Here is a 27,124-nt window from a genome sequence, read left to right on the forward strand (position 1 = left end):
TAACATAGATAACAAACTTGTTAAAATATTTAGCAAATTAAACTTTTGTCTTTGTAATAGGTGAACTCATTTGTACGCATCTATCAAGTACTGTAAGCAAAATGTTTGCAAGTACATTAATAGAAAATTTTGTTTGGCGTCCCATTTATAATAGACAGCACATATAGTAGCTCTTTTTTTTTTTAAATTGATTTTTAAATAAACACCATTCCTACCTAAGAACAGACATTTCATTTTCACTAAACTAAGATACAAGAGTTCAAATGAACCCCAAACCAAAGATAAGCTCCACTTAATACATAACAATGACCACAGTGGCAAGGAAGTGGAATTACTGTTTATAGTACTTTTAATTTGTGCAGGTAACAGTAATAACAGTGGAATATATCAAGCCTGTGAGTGCCATCACATTCAATCTACCTAACCATGAGGCTAATAAAAATAAACACTTTTATTATAGAACAGAAAATTAAACCACACTAAGTTCAAGTGTCCATTTACATGGAGGCACATTGCACACCAACTGTGTGTGCACACCAGAAAGGCAGTTTAGCTGGTTGTCTATACCTTTTCTTAAAAAAAAAATATAAAAAAAACTTTGAAACAATGCTTAACTACTTTACAGTCCCTGAAATAAACATTGCCTTTACTATAACAACTAGTAAGCTCTGATCCATCCAGAAATTCAAGATTTCAGGTTCAATTTATGTGTATCTGAATCTACATAAGTGTGTATACATGGATGTGTGTCTGTGTTTCAAGTGTGTATATTTTGTAGCACTTACAGTTTTATAGAAATATTTTCATCAAATTGAAAGTTTTACTACTGCCTAAAGATGGTAAGACAATGTCACCAGTGTCCAAAGTAATTACTCAGATCAGAGTAATATTTTTTCATGTGTTGCTATATTTTCCATTCCTTTTTAGTCAACTAAGTAAAATAAATACTATTTCAGGGTATACGGTGTCTACAAAATTTTCCATTTGGATCTGTTTGTATTTGCTAAGTAAAAATTTACATCAGCATTGTCACTTGTATATTGTACCAACATATGGTGGGAAAGCCTGGCTGGTCACATTAAGTCTTATTTCTCATTTTGGGATAAGAATTGCCAATTATCTGATATGACTTGAAAAACAGACAAATCTGTAACTAAAAGAAAGGTTATGCTTTTAAAAATATTTCAAATAAATAATACATGTTAACCAAAACCATAGAGCCAAGTCAAATACTTTGCTGATTGCCGTGTTTAATTATTGCTACAAATTCTGAACAGGCTTTTCCGGTACCTGTGCTTCTGTGAGAAAGCATTGCCCACTAGTGGGCGCCATTTACCTTTTTTCTTCCTTCCATGCATCTCATTTTACCATAGCCCACTTATAAATACAAAAGCCAATGAAAAGGGGAAAGTGTGCAATAAAAATCAAACTGGAACATAGTGCAGTCCTTAGACAAGGATTTCCTTCATACGATTTCTTGTTGTTTTCTCATTTAAACCCAGCAATATATGTGATTTGAGAATAGCATTTCTATTTAAATTCTATTGGCAAATAAACAAACACACTTGTAAAAATATGGCAGACTTCAAAATGCAATTAAAAGATAAAAAACTCTTTGATTAGAAATAAATAAAATATAAAATGTCACATTAATTTACATGTACTTTACAAAGAAAAAATTCAAAAGAGTGCAATGAAATAAAAGAAACCATATGAAAATAAATAAAATCTAATATTTGACAGCATTGCTTTTAATCCAAAGAGTCTATCATAGTTTTTCTATATTTTTTTATGTCAGCTGGGGGTTGGGGGATGAAATTAGTGCAACGTTGCAATTGTAAATGCAGTACGGCAACCTACATGCCTTAGCAGCACAGGAGCCCCTCGCAGATTCACCGGTATTCCTGCTGTTGGTGATTTCTGTTGCCTGCTGGCGCTGCAGTCCTACACGTGGATGCCCTTCACTGCCTGTTTGATACTTTCTAGCAGAGCTTTGCATTCCGGGGAATAGTCCCGTTCCAGATTGCTGTACATGTCTGTGAGTGTATTTACATAGGCTTCAAAATTCTGCTCACTGATAGGCCCCTAAATGAAGACAAAACACACTGAACCAATCACAGGAGTTCAGGCTGAGGCAAAGAAGACCAAACCACACAGATGTATATCATTGACTCTGGAGTCTGGGGAGGAAGTAAAGATGCAAGTGGCTGCTGGAGTTTAGGAAGATGGAGAGAGATTGTGTGCTTTGCTATTCATCTTCTTGTTCTTTATTCAATTTATAAAATTAATGTGGTTTTACAATATTTTGTGGTCAGTAAGTGAAGAGCCACATAAGGTAGCTGTATGGCTGTTGAGTTGGACCCCTTAAAGCTGCCCTGCTTCTCTTGAGATGCAGTCTCAGCTTCAATTGCATGTGCTTAGCATAAAACGTACCTCGTGGCCCTGGCTGGGTGACTCGGGGATAAGGCATCAACTTGGAGTGCCAAAGGTGGTCAGGACAGGTAGGAGAAGTAATCAATGAGTGCACAACTAAAATGGAACTGAATAAAACAACAGTAGATGTTTCTCTCTCTCTTTCTCTCCCTTTCTCCTCACCTCAAATCAATGGAAAAGTTAAAATAAAAAATAAACAAACCTTCTTTTTGTAGAAAGTGAGTGTCAGTGAAGGTGGGGAGAAAGGCATACTTGTAGCAGATGCTTCCTTTGATAGCACTGGGCAGGATTAAGGAAGCTGAGATTTTAGCAAGCTGCTCGCTAACCAGTTGTCTGGTTGAAAATGTTCCTCTTTCATTCTCAGACACCTGTGTGCATTTTTCCCTTACAGCATCGTTGTAATACACTTTGCTTCTCTATCTGTCTTTCCAGGTAGAACATGAGATCCATAAAGTCAGAGTTTGCTCATCCTGTGTGTGTGTGTGTGTGTGTGTGTGTGTGTGTGTGTGTGTGTGTTTTGACATCTCTTTTGTCTAATGTGGTGCTTCAGAGAGAATAGACTACTTGAAATGTAGAAATTGCATGCTGTGTAAAAAGAAATAAATGACAACGCAATTCTACTTACCCATTCTTTGGTGCCTCCATTTCTTTATCTTTTATAAAACATATGACATGTGCTTATACTTCACAAGATAGTTAGATGAAGGGACTTTTAAAAGGTCTAAATACTTTTAAGTGCAAAGGATATTATTATTGTTGCTATTTAGAAGCTAAGGTTTCTAAATTTGAAGATTATTTTGTTTTGCTCAGCAAAGTACTGATCTAAATTATTAGTCTAACAATGGTTTTCTGTTTCCTTTCAGATTCTGCTTTTGTGGTGTCATGTATTTCTTGGAGAGTCACATAACTGGACTAGGACCCAGGTGGCAGAGAGAACAAAGGTCACACTATAAAGCCCGGCCCGCCTGACTCATGTTAGCTCTAGAACCTTGATCAAATTATGTAAATTCTCTGAGCCACTATTTCCTCAACTATAGAATGAGAATGTCTTTGGAACTTTTGTAAAAATTTAGTGTGATCAGCCCTAAAAGTCACCACTATAGTAGCTTACATGGTAATGATACAAAGTGCCTTGCATGATAATGATTTTTTAATGGCACTGGTGAAGGAAAAATATTAAGGAATACAAATTTGAAGTAGGAGATAAACATTAATAAATAATATTATAATAATGTTCAATAATAACGTCAATAAAGTAATCATGTATGTTCTTTTGTGTTTTACATTATTACATTTTTTTATTGTTAAGAAACAGATTTTGAATTGTTTAAGATAAGGGTTTTATGCTGAGAAGTGGGTAAATTAAGGGATTTACTGTTTTCTGGAAACTATTCAAACTTTTTTAAATTGCTATTTTTTTGAAACACTCTATATATAAAATTTGTACCTTTAGAAAACTTGTCTAAAAATGTATGTATTGAGGATATTAAAAACCTTTAACAATGCAACCCTTTTTCAAATGTTTATTATATTTATGAAAATACAAAAAAAAATTTCTATAAATATTGAATAGTTGTCATACTTCAAATAAGTGTTTAGATTTTGGAATAAAGGATGCCGTAATCACTTTTGTGATTTTTATTTTATATGAAGAGGACTTAAGTATGTCCTTCATAGTTAGTACAAAGAAAACACCCAGTTATTTTTTTTCTATGGTTATTAAATGGGGTGGTTGACACAAATGTCTGGGTCTCAGATTTTGTAAATCATGTAAGCATTCTATTTGGAAAACCAATTTTAGTTAGGGAGTTTGGGCCTCCAACTTACATGTTACATTATAAAATAAGTTTCAAATAAGTCTTCATTTTTAAATGACTTCTATCATATCAAAAACCTTTGGCCTTAATGTAATTGAAATTTATGTATTTATTATGTTCCCATTAAAGGAGGTTATTGCAAGTCATGTACGATGAAGCGTGATACCTTGGTGACTGCTGACAGGTCTCCTCAAAGCTCAGCACCTCTGTTTGGCACTCTGTTGGTGACTGCACACTGACACTGCAATCACTGGGAAAGAAGCAGCCACTTTCTGGCCCTGTACTTACCATCTGTGGGAGCTGAATATCCGCAAGGCTTGAAATGAGAGCTTGGCTTAGACCTGCAAGCTCCTTGAGCAGGCTTTCATTATTCTGTTCTATAAGTTTGTTCTCCGCCTCTATTGTTTTTAAATTGCTCTCCATAGATGTGATCTGAAAGGGAAATAACTTGAGAATATGTGAAGTAGAGTTTGGAAGGAGTACAAAAAGGTTTCTCTCTAAAGGAAATATATCAGCTAAACTTAACGCCAAGGAATGCACACCCTGTAACTTCTCTTCACAAAACAGCAACCCCACCATATGGTTCTAAAGTTTGGAATCACAGTTCCAAATTTATATCTTTAACCCAGACTTATCCTCAGAACTACAACTTCTACCACATCTTCACATAGTTTTATCATAGGTATCTCAAGCTCAATGTGTTTCTCCAAACCTGTTCCATATATATATAATCCTCTCCTTCCCAGTTGGTAGCAACTAAAATGTTACTCAGGCTTTCAAGATATCCCTGATGGCCCTCTTTCTCTCACACTTCAGATCGACTGGGCTCCTTCTTCAGAATATCCAGGAGGTGATGACTGTCCCTACCTGCACTGCTATGCTCTGAGTCTAGCCACCAGTGTGACTGACTGCCTTTCCATGGGTGACTTTGAGTGTGGCTTTGCCCCTTGCAATCTATTCTTTGTTTCATTGTCAATACAGCAATTAGTACAAGTCTCTGAAAATGCAGGTCAGATCTAGGTAAAATACAATCACATGAACCTCTAGCTCAAAACCTCAGACTGTTCTGTGTTCATTCAGAATTAAAACAAGGGTCCTTACTGCGGCCTAGGACATGCATGTGTTATCCCTGGGACTCATCTCTTTTTATCTACCACATCACTCACCCACAGCCGCATTCACTCTCTTCGTTCTCAAAATTCTGCGTTTTCTCAAAATGTAGAGGGTTTTGTACTTACTGTTTTTACTCTTTTAAACACTTTCCCCCTGAACTTCTTTGGCAAACTCCCTCAATTCCTGAAGTCTTTGCCAAGTGATCCCTTTTCTATGAGGCCCAGCCATCCTGTTTTATATTAAAATCTGACTGCCTCTCCACATCCCCTTCCCTCATACAAACAAGTTATCATTTATAATTTTTTTTGTTATTTTCTGCCTCTCCTTTCTAGACTTTAAGTTCCATGAAAACAGAGACCTCTAGTGTCTTTGTTAATGGTTCTTAAGAGAAATTCCCATGGATTTGTAAACCAAATTCTTTTTGTAGAGCTGATAGTTATTAATGGAAGATCATAACACTGGTCATGCTGGGTAAGGAAACCAAACCTATGTTTCAGATGGTCTAAATCATGTCTTAAGCTGCTGTGAATCACTTCTGAGAGTCAGCAACCACAGTCTAAAAATCCTACATTTCAAGAAAGGAGAGAAGAGAGAAGGATACAGCAATTTTTGTAATAGAGTCATAATTAGTATGTAAAAAAAATCCTGGACTAAACTTTTAACTGCCACTTGGATAAATTTATTCAGGGATGGGGCAGACATTACATAGGAGAATGCAAAGTTAAGAAATTGCTTGCATTTTTGGTAAAGACACTATTTATAAAAGTCTCCACTATTATCTGTTTCTAAAAAAAACTGACACATTCAGAGGTGTTATAAAAAAATTGAATGTAAAAAGTTGCTCTGTTTTACTTAAATTTTGAATAAAACTAAGTATTCGTATCTTTTCATGACAAATTTTCTAAAGCAGCACATGATGTACAGAACTCTGTAACTACAGGATGACCTGTTGTATTTGCTTATAAAGCCTTTGACACAAGCAAAGCAGAAACATGAGTACCTTTGCTTTCAGCTATCAAAACAATGATGGCCCAGGTGATCCACCTACTCATGTATTTACAGTGATTATGTAATACAGACATGCTTAATATATCTATTGTAAGATATCAGTGTACTTTTTACCACAAGGCTTAACAGTTCATTGTTTTACCTCCACTAAAGATTATGATTACCATGAAGATAGCTTTTCTTTTTCTTTTATTTTTTTTACCTGCGTCTGAAGTTTCATCATATCTGCTTCAATTTTAAGGTTGGATTCATTCAGTTCCTTTATTTCTTCATCCAAATGCCTGATTTCTTCATCACTCTCTAAACCTACAAAGAATCAGACTATCTCAGTCCAAACTGAAAATACGAGACTGTGATATCTTGATCACTTTACATTTAGTTTGTGGTTTGTGAAGTGGAAACTAGACTTTAGTTTGAAATGTTGAATTTGTATTCAAATCCATATGCAAGATTCAAAAAAGGTAGGTAAAAAGAGTTTCAGGATTTAAAATCTTTGTAAAAAAAAATTATAAAAGTACCACCATTTAATGTTGCTCCATTATGTTCCAAGTGTGCTGCTAGATATGTTCATGTTTGTTAATGTTTTCTCACTTAAACTTTACTATGCCCTATGAGTCATGTTTCATTATATCTTTTATCACATATAAAAACACTGAACCTTAAGTTGAGACCACACTAATCACTGACAGTGGTGATATAACCTGACCAAGTTCAAAATAAGAGGCAGAGGTGGGACTGAATTCTCACACGTTTCCTCATACACAATGTTGCAAAGGCTGTTAAGACATGTTACGCTGATTAATTATATATTTCTTAACTGAGTGGGACTTTATGAACCATTATAGAGATTGAGTTGAGTGTTGGCTGGTTGATTAGAGTTTATGGACTCACAATTTGGGATCTCTACATGGAACTGAATAAAGAGAAACAAATATAATCTAGAAGAAACATGAGTTTTAGAGTTTGAATGTTGGACTTGACTCTTGTTCTTGAACTTGGGAAACTTACTTCTTGTGCTTCTATTTCTTGTCTGTAAAAGAGGAATAAAATCTACGTTGTGAAAATTAATGCAATAAAAGATAAAGTGTTGAACATAGAGTAGGCTCTCAATAAACAGGAGTTACTTTCCCAACACTATTTTTTAGAAAGGAATGTGAATATATTTTAAAGGTTTTAAAAGGTGGAAAAGGTAGTTAATATTTAGGATGTCAGAAGTTGGATTTAATGTAATCTCAACAGTCCATAGTGATGAACTTAAACCAAAAAGATGACAATTAAGAGGGAAAATGAAAGCTTTCACTTTAGATTTAATAAGATCAATTTCATGAGAGCAGGATGGGGAGCTTTGACAATTTGTTTGACAGAGATCTAGTCTCTTACACTTTCCTGGAATTACTGCTTTGGAACACAGTTCATTATTTACGAAGGTGATAATGACCACACACATACTCTGTAACTCAACAATTTCAGTCCTAGGTACACACCTGAGAAGAACAGTTGCACATGTACAAGAGAAGGCATAAACAAGATGCATGTAGCATATTGTTCAAAAAATACAACCTGGCAACAAGTCACATACCTACCAAAATCAACACGTATGACTCATCAATATAATGATAAGAGACAAAAAGTAAGACTTGAACATTTACATACAGCATGATAAAAATAGGTGGTTGTTCTGTAGGTATTTATTGCTTTATTATAAGTAACTAATTACCTAAGTAAAAGTGGGCCATGCATGGGCCAATAAAGAAGTATGTCATAAGATTTCTAATAATGGTCTCTGAGATTCAATAAAGAAGAAAAGAAAACTCATGATTAAGATTTCGGTATTTTATATCTAAATCAAGTTGAATATGAGTCAATAGTATGACGCAGTTTACTATGAAGAAAAGATTAAATAATTATTTCACTAATGGCACTTGTTATAGGTGAACAATTGTATTGCATTCTCAGCACCATATCTTAATGGCTGATATACTTGTAGAGGAGTCTTTTCCCATACAACAGGGATTAAAATATTTGTTTTTCCACAACTTTAGGGAGCACAGATTTTCAATTAAACAACTATTGTGAGTGCTATTAGCACATAATTTTTCTGATTTGAGCAAATGAAAACTTCTATTGCTATATTTTTTTGACATGTATTTTTTTAATGTCTCTTTGGAGTCAACTTCCTCTTCAAGAAATGGTATTTTTCATACATAATATCTGGTGAGGTAGACTATAAGCAAGGAAACACATAAAATATAAAGAACTATGAAAGAAACAAGCAGAATGCTATGAAAACCACTAGAGAAACCTTATTTAATCTAAGACTTTACTGATAGAAAAAAGCAGGCATATGAAATGCTTGTAGGTGAGATGGACATTATAGGCAGAAGAGGCAGAAAGTACCAAGGCCTGGAGTGGGAAGGAGATGCTCCTGGGACTGTCATAAGAAGGGCCTCACCAGTGAAGGCACATTGAGTGAGTGGAGTGGGGGGCTTCACAAGGAGCTTGGGTTTATTCTAAGTGCTACAGAAGCCAGTGAAGAAATTTAAGCAGGGAGTGATTTGATCTGGCTGACTTTTCAAAAGCATGGCTCAGATTTTTTTTTACCAGAGGATGGACTAAAGGGGTGACAAGGAGAACAAATGACTGGTTACAAAATTATTGCTAGGGTCTTGGCTGGGTCTGATAACTCCTTGCCCCAGCTCATCTTTACTAGCTATTAGAGAAATGCAAATCAAAACTATAATGAGATACCACCTCACAATTGTTAAATTAGCTATTATCAACAAGACAGATAATAATAAGTGCTGGAGAGGCTGTGGATAAAAAGAAACCCTCATTCACTGTTGGTGGGAATGTAAAGTAGTGCAACCATTATGGAAGAAAGTATGGTGGTTCCTCAAAAAAGTAAGAATAGAACTACCATATGACCCAGCAATGCCTCTACTGGGTATCTACCCCATAAACTTAAAAACATGTGTATGTAAAGATGCATGCACCCCCATGTTCATTGCAGCATTGTTCACAGTGTCCAAGACATAAAAAAAATCCAAAATGCCCTTCAATAGAGGGTTGGATAAAGAAGATGTGGTACATATATACAATGGAATACCAGTCAGTCATAAGAAATGATGACATAGGATCATTTACAACAACACAGATGGATGTTGATAACATTATACTGAGAGAAATAAGTACATCAGAAAAAGCTAAGAACTGTATGATTCCGTATATAGGTGGGACACAAAAATGAAACTCATGGACATAGATAAAAGTGCAGTGGTTACCAGGGGAAGGGGAAGGGGAAGGGGAAGGGAAGAGAGTGTGGTGGTGGGGGGAAAGGGAGGGACTTAAAGAGAAACAAAATATAGGGTGACAGAAGATGATTTGACTTTGGGTGATGGGTATACAGCATAATCGACTGTCCAAATGATGTGGAGATTTTTTTCTCTGAATCTATGTACACTGCTTGACCAATGTCAACCTGTTAAATTTAATTGACTAAACTAATTAATTAATTAATTAGAAAAAGAAAATTAAATAAAACCATTGAAGGTAGTTACACATTAAACATAATGATAATGATAAGTGAATATTTATTGGGTTCTGAGTATATGCTAATAACTGTACTATGTGTTTTATTTGGATTACTTTGTTTAATATTCCCAAAATTTTGAGATAAGTATTTTGTTATCTCTTTTTCTCAGCCAACATCACTCTGGTAGGAAGTAGCTGAGTTGAGACTTGAATGCAGGCATTAAAAATCCAGTATTTTCATTGAAGCCATCAGACTATTTAGCCTTATGGGTGGTATTACTGGGGCCTGTCACTGTCTACTGTTGTGTATTCTGGTATTATTTTAATTTATGTAATGAAATTCTATTGCTTATATTATTTTTAAAATGAAGAAAAATACACTCAAAATATTTAAAAGAGGATATTTACAAAACTAAATACAATAAAAATGATTTAAAAAGTGAAAATCGGAGATGACGTCAGAGTAATGGTGGGGTAGGAAGCGATACCGATAAATCTCCCCCAAAACTCAACAAGATCTTCAACCAGAAACAGAAAAACCTATACTTGGAGCTTCCAGATGCTTTGCAATACACCCAAAGGTATGATTGAGTGAAAAATTGGCTAAATATATAACCAAACCCCGAAGGAAATAGGGAGTAAGAAATGCTCCGCCTTCCTCACTAACCTAAACAGGGCGGCTTTCTCTGGTAACTGTGAATATAGAAACTGAGGCGAGCAAAGGGGGTGAATAGATCCAGGCCGCTGCGGCACAAACGGCCAAACCAGGCTGTGGCACGAAGATCCAAGCCGAGGAAAATCTGATCCTGTGGCAACCCGGGCAATACAAGCTAACACTAGCACCAAACCCAAACAAAGAAAGACAAGCGGAGCGGCCATTTTACCCGGTCTCCTGGTCGGTGCGCAGTTAGTGGGAGAGAATTTCTTCCTAGGCCCCGAGAGTGGGTGCCCGTGTTGCCCCACGGAGAGGCAGAGTCAGAGGCCTTTCTGTGGGCCGAGGGCAGATTCTCTGGGCAGCCCCAGCGCCCTGGAAAAGCCACGCACGGGAGGGAGTGAGAACTAATTCCAACGGTGGAGATTTTCCGTGCGGGCGGAGGTTTCACTCAGAGGGAAACACGGCCGGCCTCATATCCTGGTTTGCGTGCGCAGATAAGGAGTGAGCGATTCCTCCGAGTGCCTTGGCAGTGCGCGCCCATGTTATCGCACAGAGGGGCAGAGTCAGGGGCCTTTGTGTGGGCCAAAGCGGAATCTCGAGCCGCCCTAGCGCCTTGCAAAGCCGCGCACGGGGACGGAGCGAGACTCAATTCCAACGCTGCAATTTTTCCCTGCGGTTGGGGGTTTCACTCAGAGCGTGAGACTGCTGGCCGGATAGCCTGGTCGCAGACAGTGAGTGTTTCCTCCAAGCACCCCGGAAGTGGGCACCCGCTTGTGTTACCGGACAGAGTGGCAGAGCCAGAGGTCTTTGAGTGGGCGGAAAGCCCGCCTGATTATGCTAGCAGCTCTGACTGACTGAGCCTTACCCAGAACCCTGTGCTGAGTGGAAATAAAGTGGGGAGTTGCCAGCTCTTTGAGCCTCTTACTATCCAGGCAGAGGCAGCAGCAACCCCATAGCTGGATTATCAGGCTACTAATTGAGGAAGGAAAGACTAGGAGAAAGGCTCCAGGAACACGGACTCTCTCACTGTCGGAGCCTATAAATGCTAGTGAGCTTCGAATGCCAACGAGACTAAAGCACAATACATGACATTGTCATAGAGACTTATCAACTGCAAACCTCTACCTGAGCGTGCCAAAGGGGCAGAACCCGGGGTACAGAGTCACCAACCAGGAAGGGGGAGAGAAAAGAAAAAGCAAGAAGATAACCTCTCAAAATCAAGAATAATCTGCAGACTTTATAACCTATCCCATTTTATTGTATTTGTTCGTTTGTTTCTCTTATCTTCATTCTTGATACTTTTTTTTCCTCCTCCAATTTGGCCGATTAACTCTCTACCGGTCTTACTCTCTCCTCTCCTTGAGCTACACTACCCATAAGTGTTACATCTCCCATTATCTTTTCTCTTCTCTTCCTTTCTCTCTATGAGGGTTGCACTCCAAAACCCTTAACTCTCTCTCTCTCTCCTTTCTTTTTTCTTCTTTTAGTGGTTCCCTCTTTTTTTCTCTCTCTCTCTTTCTTTTCTCCCTCTATATTAGTTTCTTCCTTTCTCCTTTACATCTCCTCTCATTCAAACCTCAATAACAAACAAATTATCTTATCTGGGACTCAAACCTATGTTTGTGGCATTTTGGGGGTTTTTTACTTCACCTTTTTAACTCACTAGCAGTGCTCCCATCCCTGGCTCTCCATATTATCTAGTTCTTGTTCCACTAAATACAATAGTAATTTTTTAATTTGTCCCCCCATTTTTCCATTTTCCTCTTATTCCTCTCATCATAACTCTTAGACAACCAACACCTAAAAGCAAATCATTTTATTCTTGACCCAATTTTTTTCCTTATTTGCTTTTTGTGGGTCCATACGCTCTTTTTTTTTATTTTTTTTTTATTTTTTGCCCCTTTATTACTTTTCCCCAATTCAGGCCCTCCATCACAGGCATTGTTTGTTATAATTCACAGTCCACCACAAGATTTTCTCAAGAAAGAGGGGAGAGGAGAAGAGAGGAAAAAAAGAGGAGGGGAATAATTTCCTTTTTTTTAAATTTTTATTTTATTTTATTTTTCTTTATTTCATTATTAATTTTTTTAAAAAAAACAACTCTTTTCGATTTTTTATTTTTTTATTTTTTTTAACTTTTTATTCTTTATTAAATCTCATTAATACTATCAACAAAACCACCCTCAGATGCCATTAAGGAAGAGAAAATCGAATATCATGGATACAAAAGAAAGAGAGGTAACACAGCTAGGTGAGAAAAAATCTATGGAGAAAAAATTTAATATATTGGAAACCTTGGAGCTAAATGACAGAGAATTTAAGATAGCAATCCTAAAAATCCTCCGAGATATACAAGAAAACACAGAAAGGCAATTTAGGGGGCTCAGAAAACAACTCAATGAACACAAAGAATATATGTCCAAGGAAATTGAAACTATAAAAAGAAATCAAACAGAGATGAAAAACTCAATTCACGAGCTGAAAAACGAAGTAACAAGCTTAGCTAATAGAACAGGTCAGATAGAAGAGAGGATTAGTGAAATAGAAGACAAGCAACTTGAGGCACAACAAAGAGAAGAAGAAAGAGACTCAAAAATTAAAAAAAAATGAGATAGCCCTACAAGAATTATCTGACTCCATCAAAAAGAATAACATAAGAATAATAGGTATATCAGAGGGAGAAGAGAGAGAAAATGGAATGGAGAACATACTCAAACAAATAATAGATGAGAACTTTCCAAGCCTGTGGAAAGAACTAAAGCCTCAAGTTCAAGAAGCAAACAGAACTCCAAGTTTTCTTAACCCCAACAAACATACTCCAAGGCATATCATAATGAAACTGACACAAACCAACAGCAAAGAAAAAATTCTCAAGGCAGCCAGGGAAAAGAAGAATACAACATATAAAGGAAGGCCCATTAGATTATCATCAGATTTCTCAGCAGAAACTCTACAAGCTAGAAGAGAGTGGACCCCAATATTTAAAGTCCTGAAAGAGAGGAACTTTCAGCCATGAATACTATACCCATCAAAGCTATCCTTCAAATACGAAGGAGAAATAAAAACATTCACAGATACAGAAAAGATGAGGGAATTTATCATTAGAAAACACCCACTCCAGGAATTACTAAAGGGGGTTCTCCAATCAGATACAAAGAACAAAAAAAAAAACAGAGCCACAAGTAAAAGCTCCAAGAAGAACACAATAAAACCAAATTTAAACTGTGACAACAACAAAAAGAAAGAGGGGGAGAAGATGGAGATTAACAGTAGCAAAGGACGATGGAGTGCAAAAGTACTCACAAAATAGTTCGCTACAATGAACAGGGTAGGGACCCTTTTCATTACTCAAAGGTAACCACCATTGAAAAAACCACCACAGAAGCACATGAGATAAAAAAGATAGCAACAGAGGAAAGATGTATGGAATACAACCAAATAAAAACAAAAGATAGAAAAACGAAAGAGAAGGATCAAACAAGACACAAAACTAACAGAAAGCAAGATATAAAATGGCAATAGGGAACTCACAAGTATCAATAATTACACTAAATGTAAACGGATTAAACTCACCAATAAAAAGGCACAGAGTAGCAGAATGGATTAAAAAAGAAAATCCAACTGTATGCTGCCTACAGGAAACTCATCTAAGTAACAAGGATAAAAACAAATTCAAAGTGAAAGGCTGGAAAACAATACTCCAAGCAAATAACATCCAAAAAAAAGCAGGTGTAGCAATACTCATATCGGATAATGCTGACTACAAGACAGGAAAAGTACTTAGAGACAAAAATGGCCATTTCATAATGGCTAAGGGGACACTGAATCAAGAAGACATAACAATTCTTAATATATATGCACCAAACCAAGGAGCACCAAAATATATAAGACAGCTACTTATTGATCTTAAAACAAAAACTGACAAAAATACAATCATACTTGGAGACCTCAATACACCGCTGACGGCTCTAGATCGGTCATCCAAACAGAGAATCAACAAAGACATAGTGGCCTTAAACAAAATACTAGAGCACCTGAATATGATAGACATCTACAGGACATTTCATCCCAAAGTGACTGAGTATACATTCTTCTCCAGTGTACATGGATCATTCTCAAGAATTGACCATATGTTGGGCCACAAAAACAACATCAGCAAATTCAGAAAAATTGAAGTTGTACCAAGCATATTTTCTGGTCATAGAGCCTTGAAACTAGAATTCAACTGCAAAAAAGAGGAAAAAAATCCCACAAAAATATGGAAACTAAACAACATACTTTTAAAAAAATGACTGGGTCAAAGAAGAAATACGTGCAGAGATCAAAAGATATATACAGACTAATGAAAATGACAATACGACATATCAGAATCTATGGGATGCAGCAAAAGCAGTGTTAAGAGGGAAGTTCATATCGCTTCAGGCATATATGAACAAACAAGAGAGAGCCCAAGTGAACCACTTAACTTCCCACCTTAAGGAACTAGAAAAAGAAGAACAAAGACAACCCAAAACCAGCTGAAGAAAGGAGATAATAAAAATCAGAGCAGAAATAAATGAATTAGAGAACAGAAAAACTATAGAAAAAATTAATAGAACAAGGAGCTGGTTCTTTGAAAAGATCAACAAAATTGACAAACCCTTGGCAAGACTTACCAAGGAAAAAAGAGAAAGAACTCATATAAACAAAATCCAAAATGAAAGAGGAGAAATCACCACGGACACCGTAGATATACAAAGAATTATTGTAGAATACTATGAAAAACTTTATGCCCCTAAATTCAACAACCTAGAAGAAATGGATAAATTCCTAGAAAAATACAACCTTCCTAGACTGAGTCAAGAAGAAGCAGAAAGCCTAAACAGACCTATCAGTAGAGAAGAAATAGAAAAAACCATTAAAAACCTCCCCCAAAATAACAGTCCAGGCCCTGACGGCTATACCAGCGAATTTTATCAAACATTCAAAGAAGACTTGGTTCCTATTCTACTCAAAGTTTTCCAAAAAATTGAAGAAGAAGCAATACTTCCAAACACATTTTATGAGGCCAACATAACCCTCATACCAAAACCAAGCAAGGATGGCACAAAAAAAGAAAACTACAGACCAATATCTCTAATGAATACAGATGCTAAAATACTAAACAAAATACTAGCAAATCGAATACAACAACATATTAAAAAAATAATACATCATGATCAAGTGGGATTCATCCCAGAATCTCAAGGATGGTTCAACATACGTAAAACGGTTAATGTAATACACCATATCAACAAAACAAAGAACAAAAACCACATGATCTTATCAATAGATGCAGAAAAGGCTTTCGATAAAATACAACACAATTTTATGTTTAAGACTCTCAACAAAATGGGTATAGAAGGAAAATATCTCAACATGATAAAGGCCATATATGATAAACCATCAGCTAACACATTAAATGGCACTAAACTGAAGGCTTTTCCCCTTAAATCAGGAACAAGACAGGGTTGTCCACTCTCTCCACTCTTATTTAATGTGGTACTAGAGGTTCTAGCCAGAGCAATCAGACAAGACAAAGAAATAAAAGGCATCCATATCGGAAAAGAAGAAGTCAAGGTATCACTTTTTGCAGATGATATGATCCTATACATTGAAAACCCCAAAGAATCCACAAAAAGACTACTAGAAACAATAAGCCAATACAGTAAGGTCGCAGGATACAAAATTAACATACAGAAGTCAATAGCCTTTCTATATGCCAACAATAAAACAACTGAGAAGGAACTCAAAAGAATAATCCCCTTCATGATTGCAACAAAAAAAATAAAATACTTAGGAATAAACATAACAAAGAATGTAAAGGACTTATATAATGAAAACTATAAACCATTGTTAAGGGAAATCGAAAAAGATATAATGAGATGGAAGAATATACCTTGTTCTTGGCTAGGAAGAATAAATATAATCAAGATGGCTATATTACCCAAAGCAATATACAAATTTAATGCAATTCCCATCAAACTTCCAATGACATTTTTTAAAGAAATAGAGCAAAAAATCATCAGATTTATATGGAACTATAAAAAACCCCGAATAGCCAAAGCAATCCTAAAGAAAAAGAATGAAGCTGGGGGCATAACAATACCTGACTTCAAACTCTATTATAGGGCCACAACAATCAAAACAGCATGGTATTGGCAGAAAAGTAGACACTCAGACCAATGGAACAGAATAGAAAGTCCAGAAATAAAACCACATATATATAGTCAAATAATTTTTGATAAAGGGGCCAACAACACACAATGGAGAAAAGAAAGCCTCTTCAATAAATGGTGCTGGGAAAACTGGAAAGCCACATGCAAAAGAATGAAACTGGACTACAGTCTCTCCCCCTGTACAAAAATTAACTCAAAATGGATCAAAGGCCTGACCTGTGGTGGTGCAGTGGATAAAGTGTCGACCTGGAAATGCTGAGGTCGCCGGTTCGAAACCCTGGGCTTGCCTGGTCTCGGCACATATGGGAGTTGATGCTTCCTGCTCCTCCCCCCTTCTCTCTCTCTCTTTCTCTTTCTCTCTCTCCTCTAAAGTGAATAAATAAATAAAAAATAAAAAAAAATGGATCAAAGATCTAAACATAAGACCTGAAACAATTAAGTACATAGAAGAAAACATAGGTACTCAACTCATGGACCTGGGTTTTAAAGAGCATTTTATGAATTTGACTCCAATGGCAAGAGAAGTGAAGGCAAAAATTAATGAATGGGACTACATCAGACTAAGAAGTTTTTGCTCAGCAAGAGAAACTGATAACAAAATAAACAGAAAGCCAACTAAATGGGAAATGATTTTTTCAAACAACAGCTCAGATAAGGGCCTAATATCCAAAATATACAAAGAACTCATAAAACTCAACAACAAACAAACAAACAATCCAATAAAAAAATGGGAAGAGGATATGAATAGACACTTCTCCCAGGAAGAAATACAAATGGCCAACAGATATATGAAAAGATGCTCATCTTCTTTAGCTATTAGAGAAATGCAAATCAAAACGGCAATGAGATACCACCTCACACCTGTTCGATTAGCTGTTATTAGCAAGTCAGGTAATAGCAAATGTTGGAGAGGCTGTGGAGAAAAAGGAACCCTCATCTACTGTTGGTGGGAATGTAAAGTAGTACAACCATTATGGAAGAAAGTATGGTGGTTCCTCAAAAAACTGCAAATAGAACTACCTTATGACCCAGCAATCCCTCTACTGGGTATATATCCCCAAAACTCAGAAACATTGATACGTAAAGACACATGCAGCCCCATGTTTATTGCAGCATTGTTCACAGTGGCCAGGACATGGAAACAACCAAAAAGCCCATCAATAGATGACTGGATAAAGAAGATGTGGCACATATACACTATGGAATACTACTCAGCCATAAGAAATGATGACATCGGAACATTTACAGCAAAATGGTGGGATCTTGATAACATGATACGAAGCGAAATAAGTAAATCAGAAAAAAACAGGAACTGTATTATTCCATACGTAGGTGGGACATAATAGTGAAACTAAGAGACATTGATAAGAGTGTGGTGGTTACGGGGGGGGGGGGAATGGGAGAGGGAAAGGGGGAGGGGGAGGGGCACAGAGAGAACAAGATAGAGGGTGACGGAGGACAATCTGACTTTGGGTGGTGGGTATGCAACATAATTGAACGACAAGATAACCTGGACTTGTTATCTTTGAATATATGTATCCTGATTTATTGATGTCACCCCATTAAAAAAATAAAATTATAAAAAAAAACAAAACTGAAAATCAACAAATAAGATATCAAATTAAAAAGGTTTTGCACAGTAAAAGAAACCATCAACAAAACAAAAAGACAACCTACTATGTAAGATAGCATATTTGCCAATGATGCATCTGATAAAACTTTAATATGGAAAATTAATAAAGAACTCATAGTGCTCAACACCAAAAACACAAAACATCCAATTAAAAAAATGTACAGAGGACCTAAATAGATACTTCTCCAAAGAGAATAAGTAAATGGCCAGTAGACATATGAAAAGATGCTCAATGTCATTAATCATCATAGTAATACAAATTAAAACCACAATGAGATATTACCTTAGTCCTGTCAGAATGGCTATCATCAACAAATCTACAAGTGTGGGTGAGGATGTGGAAAAATGAGAACTCTTATGCACTATTGGTGAGAATGAATATTATCAGTGCAGCCAATATACAAAACAACATGGAGGTTTCTCAAACAATTAAAAATAAAACTGCCTTATCTAAATAAACAAACAAACAAACAAACAAATAAATAAAACCTGTAGGCAGAATTAGCAACACTTGTGATGATTTAAGGAAGGAGATGAAAGAATGGAAGAATCGAGGATGACTCCCTGTTTCTGCTTGAGCAACTGGGGCGTTATGTTTCTGAGTTGAGGAAGACTCAGGGAGCAGCAATTTAGAGCAGAAAAATAAAGAATCTATTTTTGTTTAGTTATGAATGTTTGTGAGAAGACTCTTCAAGTAAGAATCTGGGTTCTTGGCATTGAAATCTAGCTCCCCTGATGTACAATGTTAGTTAAGACACTCAAGCCTCTTTATCAAAATGGAGAAATTTGGAAGATGTTTAATTACAAAAGATGGGGAAGGACTTCAAAAAAGAAACACTATGCTAGAATCTCATACATAATAGACATCCCATAAATTCCCCTGAAATTATCAAATGAGTGAACTATGTTTTTGTTATGGTTTCTGGGTCTGGGGAGATATTTTAGTCATAGGAGTCAGCCTATGGCTGTAATTTTTTTCTATGAATTCATTACCTTATCTATTTCTCTTGGGACACTTCTCTTGATTCATATACTCTTTAAGGGCCTTCACCATTGAATGGAGCTGGAAGGATGACACTGATTTTGAATTTCACATTGCACTTACAAATATTAACTCCTCTAATTCTCTTAGGATCCCAAAAGGTAGATGTATTTATTACCACTTATTACCTCATTTTATGGATGGGAAACCCAAGACACATAGAGGTTAATTAGTAAGCTGGTAGAGCTGAGATTCAAAACACAAGCTTTCTAGTTCCAGACTATATCCTCTTACCCATTATAATGTTACCTTTATTCACAGATAATTGATGGTTTGAAAGCATTGATAGAATATGTACACTGATGTTCCTTTACAGATATACTTAGAATAGAATTTCAGACCAGGTAGGTATTGCTAGTGACCTATTCAATGACCCTTTTTCTTAATAGAGTACATCTGTTTAAAAGCAAGAGAATATGCATTCTTTTCTTAAAGTAATTCTAATGTTTACTTGGTACTAACCTAATTTACATAATTATGGATTATATAATTTATAATAATATTTTATTTATATTCCATAGAAATATATGTGATGGATATATTTGTAGATAATAAGTGTGCTAAACTTATAAGGGGTTTTAAGTAGTCATTTCTTCATATTATACAAACGATACATTACCATTCTGTTAAACACTCTTGTATATATATTTTTAACTATTTTATCTATTGACTTTAGAGAGAAGAGAGAGAGAAAGAAAGAGGAGAGGCACAAGAAGCATCAACGCATAGTAGTTACTTCTAGTATATGTCTTGGCTGGGCAAACCCGGGTTTTGAACGAGTGAGCTCAGCATTCCAGGTCAACACTTTATCCACTGTGCCACCACAGGTCAGGCCATTTTCTTTTATTTATTATTATTATTATTATTTTTTGTATTTTTCTGAAGCTGGAAACAGGGAGAGACAGTCAGACAGACTCCCGCATGCGCCCGACCGGGATCCACCCGGCACGCCCACCAGGGGCGATGCTCTGCCCACCAGGGGGCGATGCTCTGCCCCTCTGGGGCATCGCTCTGCCACCACCAGAGCCACTCTAGCGTCTGGGGCAGAGGCCAAGGAGCCATCCCCAGCGCCCAGGCCATCTCTGCTCCAATGGAGCCTCGCTGCAGGAGGGGAAGAGAGAGACAGAGAGGAAGGAGGGGGGGTGGAGAAGCAAATGGGCACTTCTGTATGTGCCCTGGCCGAGAATCGAACCCGGGTCCCCCGCACGCCAGGCCGACGCTCCACCACTGAGCCAACCGGCCAGAGCCTCTTTTATTTTTTGAGTGATCCTTTGTTTTTATATTTGGTATATTTTTATATTTGTTTTATATTTTATATTTGGTATATTATATTTTTTTATTTCTGGTTTATAAACTGAGCTTTTACTTCTGTTTTTATTAAGGGGAAAATGAATCAATGTAATTTTGATTATTTTTGTTATTAAATGAATAAAGAGATTTCATATTCAGAAAGGAAAGGAATAATATGTCAAATATTTTTTTGCTACATGAGAATAACTGAAAGGATAATGAATGTAAAAACATATGTAAGTCAACCATCATAACTTTTATTTATTGTTTTTTTGTTGTTGTTTTTTTACAGAGACAGAGAGAGAGTCGGAGAGAGGGACAGACAGGTCAGACAGACAGGAACAGAGAGATGAGAAGTATCAATCATCAGTTTTTTGTTGTAACACCTTAGTTGTTCATTGATTGCTTTCTCATATGTGCCTTGACCGCAGGCCTTCAGCAAACCCAGTAACCCTTGCTCGAGCCAGCTACCTTAGGTCCAAGCTGGTGAGCTTCGCTCAAACCAGATGAGCCTACGCTCAAGCTGGCAGCCTGGGGGTCTCAAACCTGGGTCCTCCGCATCCCAGTTCGATGCTCTATCCACTGCGCCACTGCCTGACCATCATAACTTTTACTTCCCCCCACAAAGACTAAAAAAGTAACAATTTGTTCATGTACATATGATCAAATTGTGTTATCAAGGACTAGTAATGGTCTTTAAAAACTAGTATAACGATTTAATTACAGAAAGATAGAGATCAGAAGATAAATTCTTCTAAAATGAATGTAATTTTTTGATATAGACATTCATGTTTTAACTTGTTGTAGGTAATATTCTCCTAACATGTTACCTAATTCAACCAATTGCATTAATGATTTGCATCTAGTTTACCTAAACATAGTACACTAAAAAATTAGAGTGGTATACGCTGTATATTTTATTGCAATTTGATTTCTTTTAATGACTGAGGGAGTGTTGGGCTACCCCTGCTTTATAAATTATGTAGAGAATAATTGTCATCACCAAGTTTTATGGTAGAGGGCTAATGGAGTGGACTGTCAGAGCATACCTTAAATCACTTTGTTCTTCTTTGACCCTTAACTGACAACCAACCTTTACTTAGGTAGATTTTTCTTTGTGCAAAAATCATTAGAGATTCTCAAACTTCATATGAGTATCAGTTCTTAGCTCCTTAGATTATAAAATCGTATAATTTTTGGTTTCCTGGCCCACCTAGAACTAATGCACTTTGGACACTTGTTAATGTGTTCTACCCACCACACTGCTGCTCCACATCCTTCGAAAGCTCAGCTAAAGATGCTGGATTTATAAAAGATGTGTGCGCAGTCCAGCTGCTCCCAGGTTACTGTGACAGTCTACCAGTGGATTCAGACAGACCAGCCAAGCATGTACCTGGCTTGTATCACATCAGCCCTGATAAACACCTCACTGTAATTTTCTATAAAGCCACCGGTTTACTATTTTGTTCATATCATTTTTAGGAACAGCCTGCAATTTAGGTGCTGTCAGTTCACATAATGAGGACACATAGAAAGTATTTCCTCATGCACTCAGTTCCAAAAGGAGTTTTGCTCTAAATTTACTTACTGGCAGTGTGATTCTTATAGTGATTATAGTCTCCTTTTGCTTTGGCTTCTAAAAAGCTGAAAGTAAAATTTGAGATCTTTTTTTACCCACTGTGAAGTGACTTATTTCACACAGTCACTGTATTATCCTCAGGCTTGCCCGTATTTCTTTCTTATCTTTGATTTTCTTTTGTATTATTTTTTGAATTAATTTTAAGTAGTTTTCTTTTTTCTAAATGCAGTTTAGCACCATCCACCCTTTAAATATTGTTTGAAATAAGGCAATGTACAAATAAATATTACTTGTGCCAATTTTACTAAAAACGTGCTAAGAGGCATTTGAGGAGTGGGGAGCGTTTCCAAGGAACAATCAAAGCCTGTGGAGAAAGCACTTTGACTGAGCATCTGAACTGGAAAGAACACAGAGTGGAGGCCTGTCCTTAACATCCAGGGCTTTTCATCCCCTTCCACAAGTGTCCATGGATGAAGAACGTTTTAAATAACACACCTGACAGCAGATGAAGACCTCAGAGGTAAACCAGTAGGAAGCCCAACGGTGCTTTCTTACTTAGGATATTGCATATTTTCTTTTTTAAAAAATCACACACAAATTAAAAAAGATTGAACAACGTTTTCAGATACAGTTATAACAGTTAAAAGTCCCTAGCTTGATTCCAGTTATGTACCAAAGATATCATCAAATAAATTCTCTAAAGCAAAATTATTACTTTGCCATTGTCTCTTAGAATCTAGAATGATCTTCAATGGAAAATAGCACATGTTGATGAGAAGTCTTAAGAAGAACACCAGAGAATCAAAGGAATATTGGAGAATCCAAACAAGAAGGCCAGAAACTGCGTATTAACACTGATCAGAGATTGACCGTAGGGAAAAATGTAGGGAAATACAGACAGATGCTAAATTTAAATCATCAGTTTTACCACAGAAAAGTATCATTTTGAGAATAAAACAAAATTTAAGGATTCAAATATAGATGCCAGGAATTGTGTTTCTTGACATTTTGTAGAGGGCATACATGAGGAAGACACGCACATGTATGCACACATACACGTGCCATTTTGAGGACTGAAGGACAAGAGTTCCACTTAATTTTCCCTGTTGAAGATCCTTATTAAAACATGAGGAAAAACAAAATCAACCTATTGTTTTGAAATAAAATTATAATTTTAGTTTAAATATGAGAAAATCTTCCTATTGTGTACATATTTTTAAAGATTTTATTTATTCATTTTTAGAAAAGAGAGAGAGTGAAGGGGCGAGGATCAGGAAGCATCAACACCCATATGTGCCTTGACCAGGCAAGCCCAAGGTTTTGAACCGGCGACCTCAGTGTTCCAGGCTGACACTTAATCCATTGTGCCACCACAGGTAAGGCCCCTATTGCATATTAAAATTACAACTCACAAATAGAGTCTAATCTGGCATGCAGAACCCCGTGGGGAGCTAGCATCTGGACCTTGATGGGGATGGTGACCCCTGGTTATGAGCTCTTACCTCCAGTTGCTTTAAGTTTAATGGTCATTAGTTCTTCCGAGACCTTGCCCTTTTTGATAGCTTGTGCATTTAGAGGGCATCCCGATAAACTGTGAAAATAGAAATTATATTGACTTTGAAACACACATTATTCCTTATAAAAATAAAAATTTTTTATTCACTACTTAACGATTTAAATGATTGCCTAACCACTAATTACGTTATAACATGCAGTCTCATTGTAGAAAGTAACAAGTAAATATCTCTCAAAATGAAAGTGAGGAAACCCCATACTGTCTTCCACGTGGCTGCTCAAGTCTGCATTCCCACCAGCAGGGCAGGAGGGTTCCCTTTTCTCTACACCTTTGCCAGCACTTATTGTGTGTAAATTTGGTATATTGAGTGGGACACTTGAATCCATGTTAACACAATAAATTAAAATTAATAAAAAGAAAAAGAAAGACAAAATTAAGTGATAGAGAAAAAAAATCTGCTATAATATTTTCTAATTTGATTCTTTAGCTATTAAATTGGTCTTGCTGGAAATTCTTCAATAATAAAATTATAAAGTATCAATAAAACTGTAAATAATAAGAGTCATAATAAAAAATGAAAGTGAAAGGCCCTGAAATAATGTAAAATATTTTGTATTGTTTTTCTTAAATTAAAATACAACTAGCTATTGCTGATACTGTAATTTAATTAATTTTGTTCTGTATTCTATTCTGCCTTTTTTTAGTGAAGGTTACTTTATTTGTCTGTAAACATGAAGTTATATATATTATGAATAACAATTATTCCAAATTAGTCAAAATTCTATGAATAATAAAGCAGACACTAGTTCTTTCTGTCTTTATCCATACTGTTATGTGAATGACTCAAATTATTATAAGCTCCAAATAAAAACCCTCCTTCTCCATGGAGTTTGGGTATAGAAAAGTTTCTAATTTATTTTTTAACTTTTAAAACATTATTTTTTCATTAAAAAACTCTACCTTGAAAGGAAAATAAAAGGAACTATAAGGATATGCAGACACAATCACTGCCAACCAGTATATCATCCTGAAGTGGTATTTATATTCTCTTCCTTAATTTCATTCTTTTTCAGAATGAATTTTCTTTTTTTTAAAGTATCTGTGATTTAAACTATATCAAGATGATAGTGATATTGAACAAAACAAGTTTTACATAGTATATAATCAGATAATTTTGTTGTTTTAAGCATCCATGAATTATTTGATAATTTTGCTGTATTTTTGGAGATATAAATTTTGAGTATAAAATTAAAAAATATAGCAATTAGTTACTTAAAATATTTTTTCACCTAAATTTGATTATAACTCATGTACAAAACAATTATTTTCAATCCAAAGATTAGGTCACTTGGCCATGTGAAAGAAAATAAGCAAAGCAAATATTTACTGAATTAATGTATTTTAAGTAGTCTATATTATTGCATGTAAAGACTATATAAACTATAAAATATAGGTATGTAATATCAGACATAAAAAGGTTATGTGACTTCTCAAAATTTGATAAATTATGTAATATTTTACATAGGAAAAGAAAATAATGAAAAAGCACAAACTTAATTTGCAATTGATATTTCTATTTTAGAAGTTTTTTATTGTAAAATGTAACCTATTTAAGTTTCATTATTCTTTTATCTGGAATGCTTGCACAAATCTGTCTTGTTTTATGTCACATATAATATTATATTCTCAGAAAATGGTCATGAACAGAACTAATATATTATTGGTAAGTTCAGTTTTAAATGTACCTATCATAAGTTTGTATTTAAAGTAATGGAAATTAATAGCTCACAAGGACTTCTCTGATTGGCTCTCCTAAAACTTCTGCTTTGTTCAGACAAGCCAGCAGTAAATGTCTAGTTGTAACCCAATAGTGTGGGAAATCAGTGAAGTGTCCAGAACTATGTGACTTAGAACCAATCAGTTCAGTTAAATTATGAAAGGGAGGCTTTGGTTTTAAAAATGCTGCTTTATACTTTGTTTCTTCCTGTGTATCTATATCTTCCAGAATATAATGCAAATCTTAAATTTAAAATATTGAGGTAAGAAAATATTTAAAAATTTCTTTTCCTTTGAGGATGTCTTCCATGAGACTCTCTTGCTGGTTGAGAAAAGGTAGAAGTTACCTGGGATGTCCCTGTCAGGGTTTGGGTTCCATCTTGCAAATGGCTGGAAAAGTGTGCCTTATATGGTTTTGACCAAATCTGCAATTCTGGTAAGGCATATCAAGGTAATTTTAAACTACACTTCAGCTTCTTTGTTAAAGTAAAATGGCAAGTGGTATAACTTATATAATGAACATTACTATCTATATGAATAAACCTCATAAAATTATAAAATTATGGCATAGCACTGAGTTTTATTAGTCATAGAAATTCTGTTTTTAAAGCTGCAAACATCCACAATGGTGTTTGTGTGTTTCTGTGTGTGTTAATATAATATTTGTGTTCAGACTGCTATTTTTTAAGTGGAAGTTTATAATATAAAGCTTTAAAACAAAGTTTTAAAGTAATTGGTATGTAAATATAATGCCAGTGTAATACATGGGTCAAATATTTCTTAACCATTGTTCAAGATAAGTTTTATAATTATTCCCATTTTGCTGAATCTTAAAATGGGAAAATTTTGAAAACTTACTTTAGATGATGGTTGAAGAAACAGTATACATACATGCCTGCTGCTTGGAAGGACTCATTAAACACAGGGCTGTGGATGATACAGTGCTCGCAAGAAGGGTCTGGTGTTCCAGTACTGTCTGCAGTGGCAATCCTGAACATCCCCTTGTTTATGTCTTTTTCTGGCCATTGAAGATAATTACAATCCCTCAGCAGCTTGCAGAGGTTTGTAAGAGTTTGAGGAAATAAACCATGGAAGTTACTTAGAACAGACCAGTGCTCTCTGCTGAAGCAGAGAGAGCCCTGAGTCAGTGTTAGTCAGCTATTGCTGGTGACTGGAAAGAGTCTTTCTTGAACAACCTCAGGGATTTTAGGTTCAAAATACACAACGTAAAAGTCTCTGGTAATAGAATGTGCTTTTCCAGTATGAGTCATTGTTACTTTAACAAATTATTGTCTAAACACATGTATTAATATAATTTTTATGAAAGGGAAATAGTCTGTGTGGAACACTAACAATCTATAAAGAATAAACCAGGTATTTTTGTTACTTTATTTTATTAAATTATATATATATATGTAAAGTAATATATATAATATGTATAACTTTAAACTTTATACATATATATTATATATAAATGTGAATATATATAAAACATTCCACATTAAAGAGAACCCCAGAAATTAAATTTAGTCTC

General features: G+C 35.6%; 1 protein-coding gene across 1 annotated transcript in view; it reads right to left on the bottom strand.

Annotated features, from left to right (window-relative positions):
• Positions 1 to 1,659: 1,659 nt before the first annotated feature.
• Positions 1,660 to 27,124, bottom strand: part of ST18 (ST18 C2H2C-type zinc finger transcription factor) — a 128,588-nt gene continuing 103,123 nt past the window's right edge. Inside the window, exons 19-22 of the mRNA XM_066266117.1 lie at positions 23,801 to 23,889; positions 6,574 to 6,677; positions 4,539 to 4,682; positions 1,660 to 2,085 (exon numbers count right to left, since the gene is read on the bottom strand). Coding sequence (XP_066122214.1) covers positions 1,945 to 2,085; positions 4,539 to 4,682; positions 6,574 to 6,677; positions 23,801 to 23,889 — 478 coding nt within the window. The 3' untranslated portion in view covers positions 1,660 to 1,944. The remainder of the gene's footprint in view (positions 2,086 to 4,538; positions 4,683 to 6,573; positions 6,678 to 23,800; positions 23,890 to 27,124) is intronic.

Source organism: Saccopteryx bilineata, chromosome 3, assembly GCF_036850765.1.
Source record: "Saccopteryx bilineata isolate mSacBil1 chromosome 3, mSacBil1_pri_phased_curated, whole genome shotgun sequence".
NCBI classification, from domain to species: domain Eukaryota; kingdom Metazoa; phylum Chordata; class Mammalia; order Chiroptera; family Emballonuridae; genus Saccopteryx; species Saccopteryx bilineata.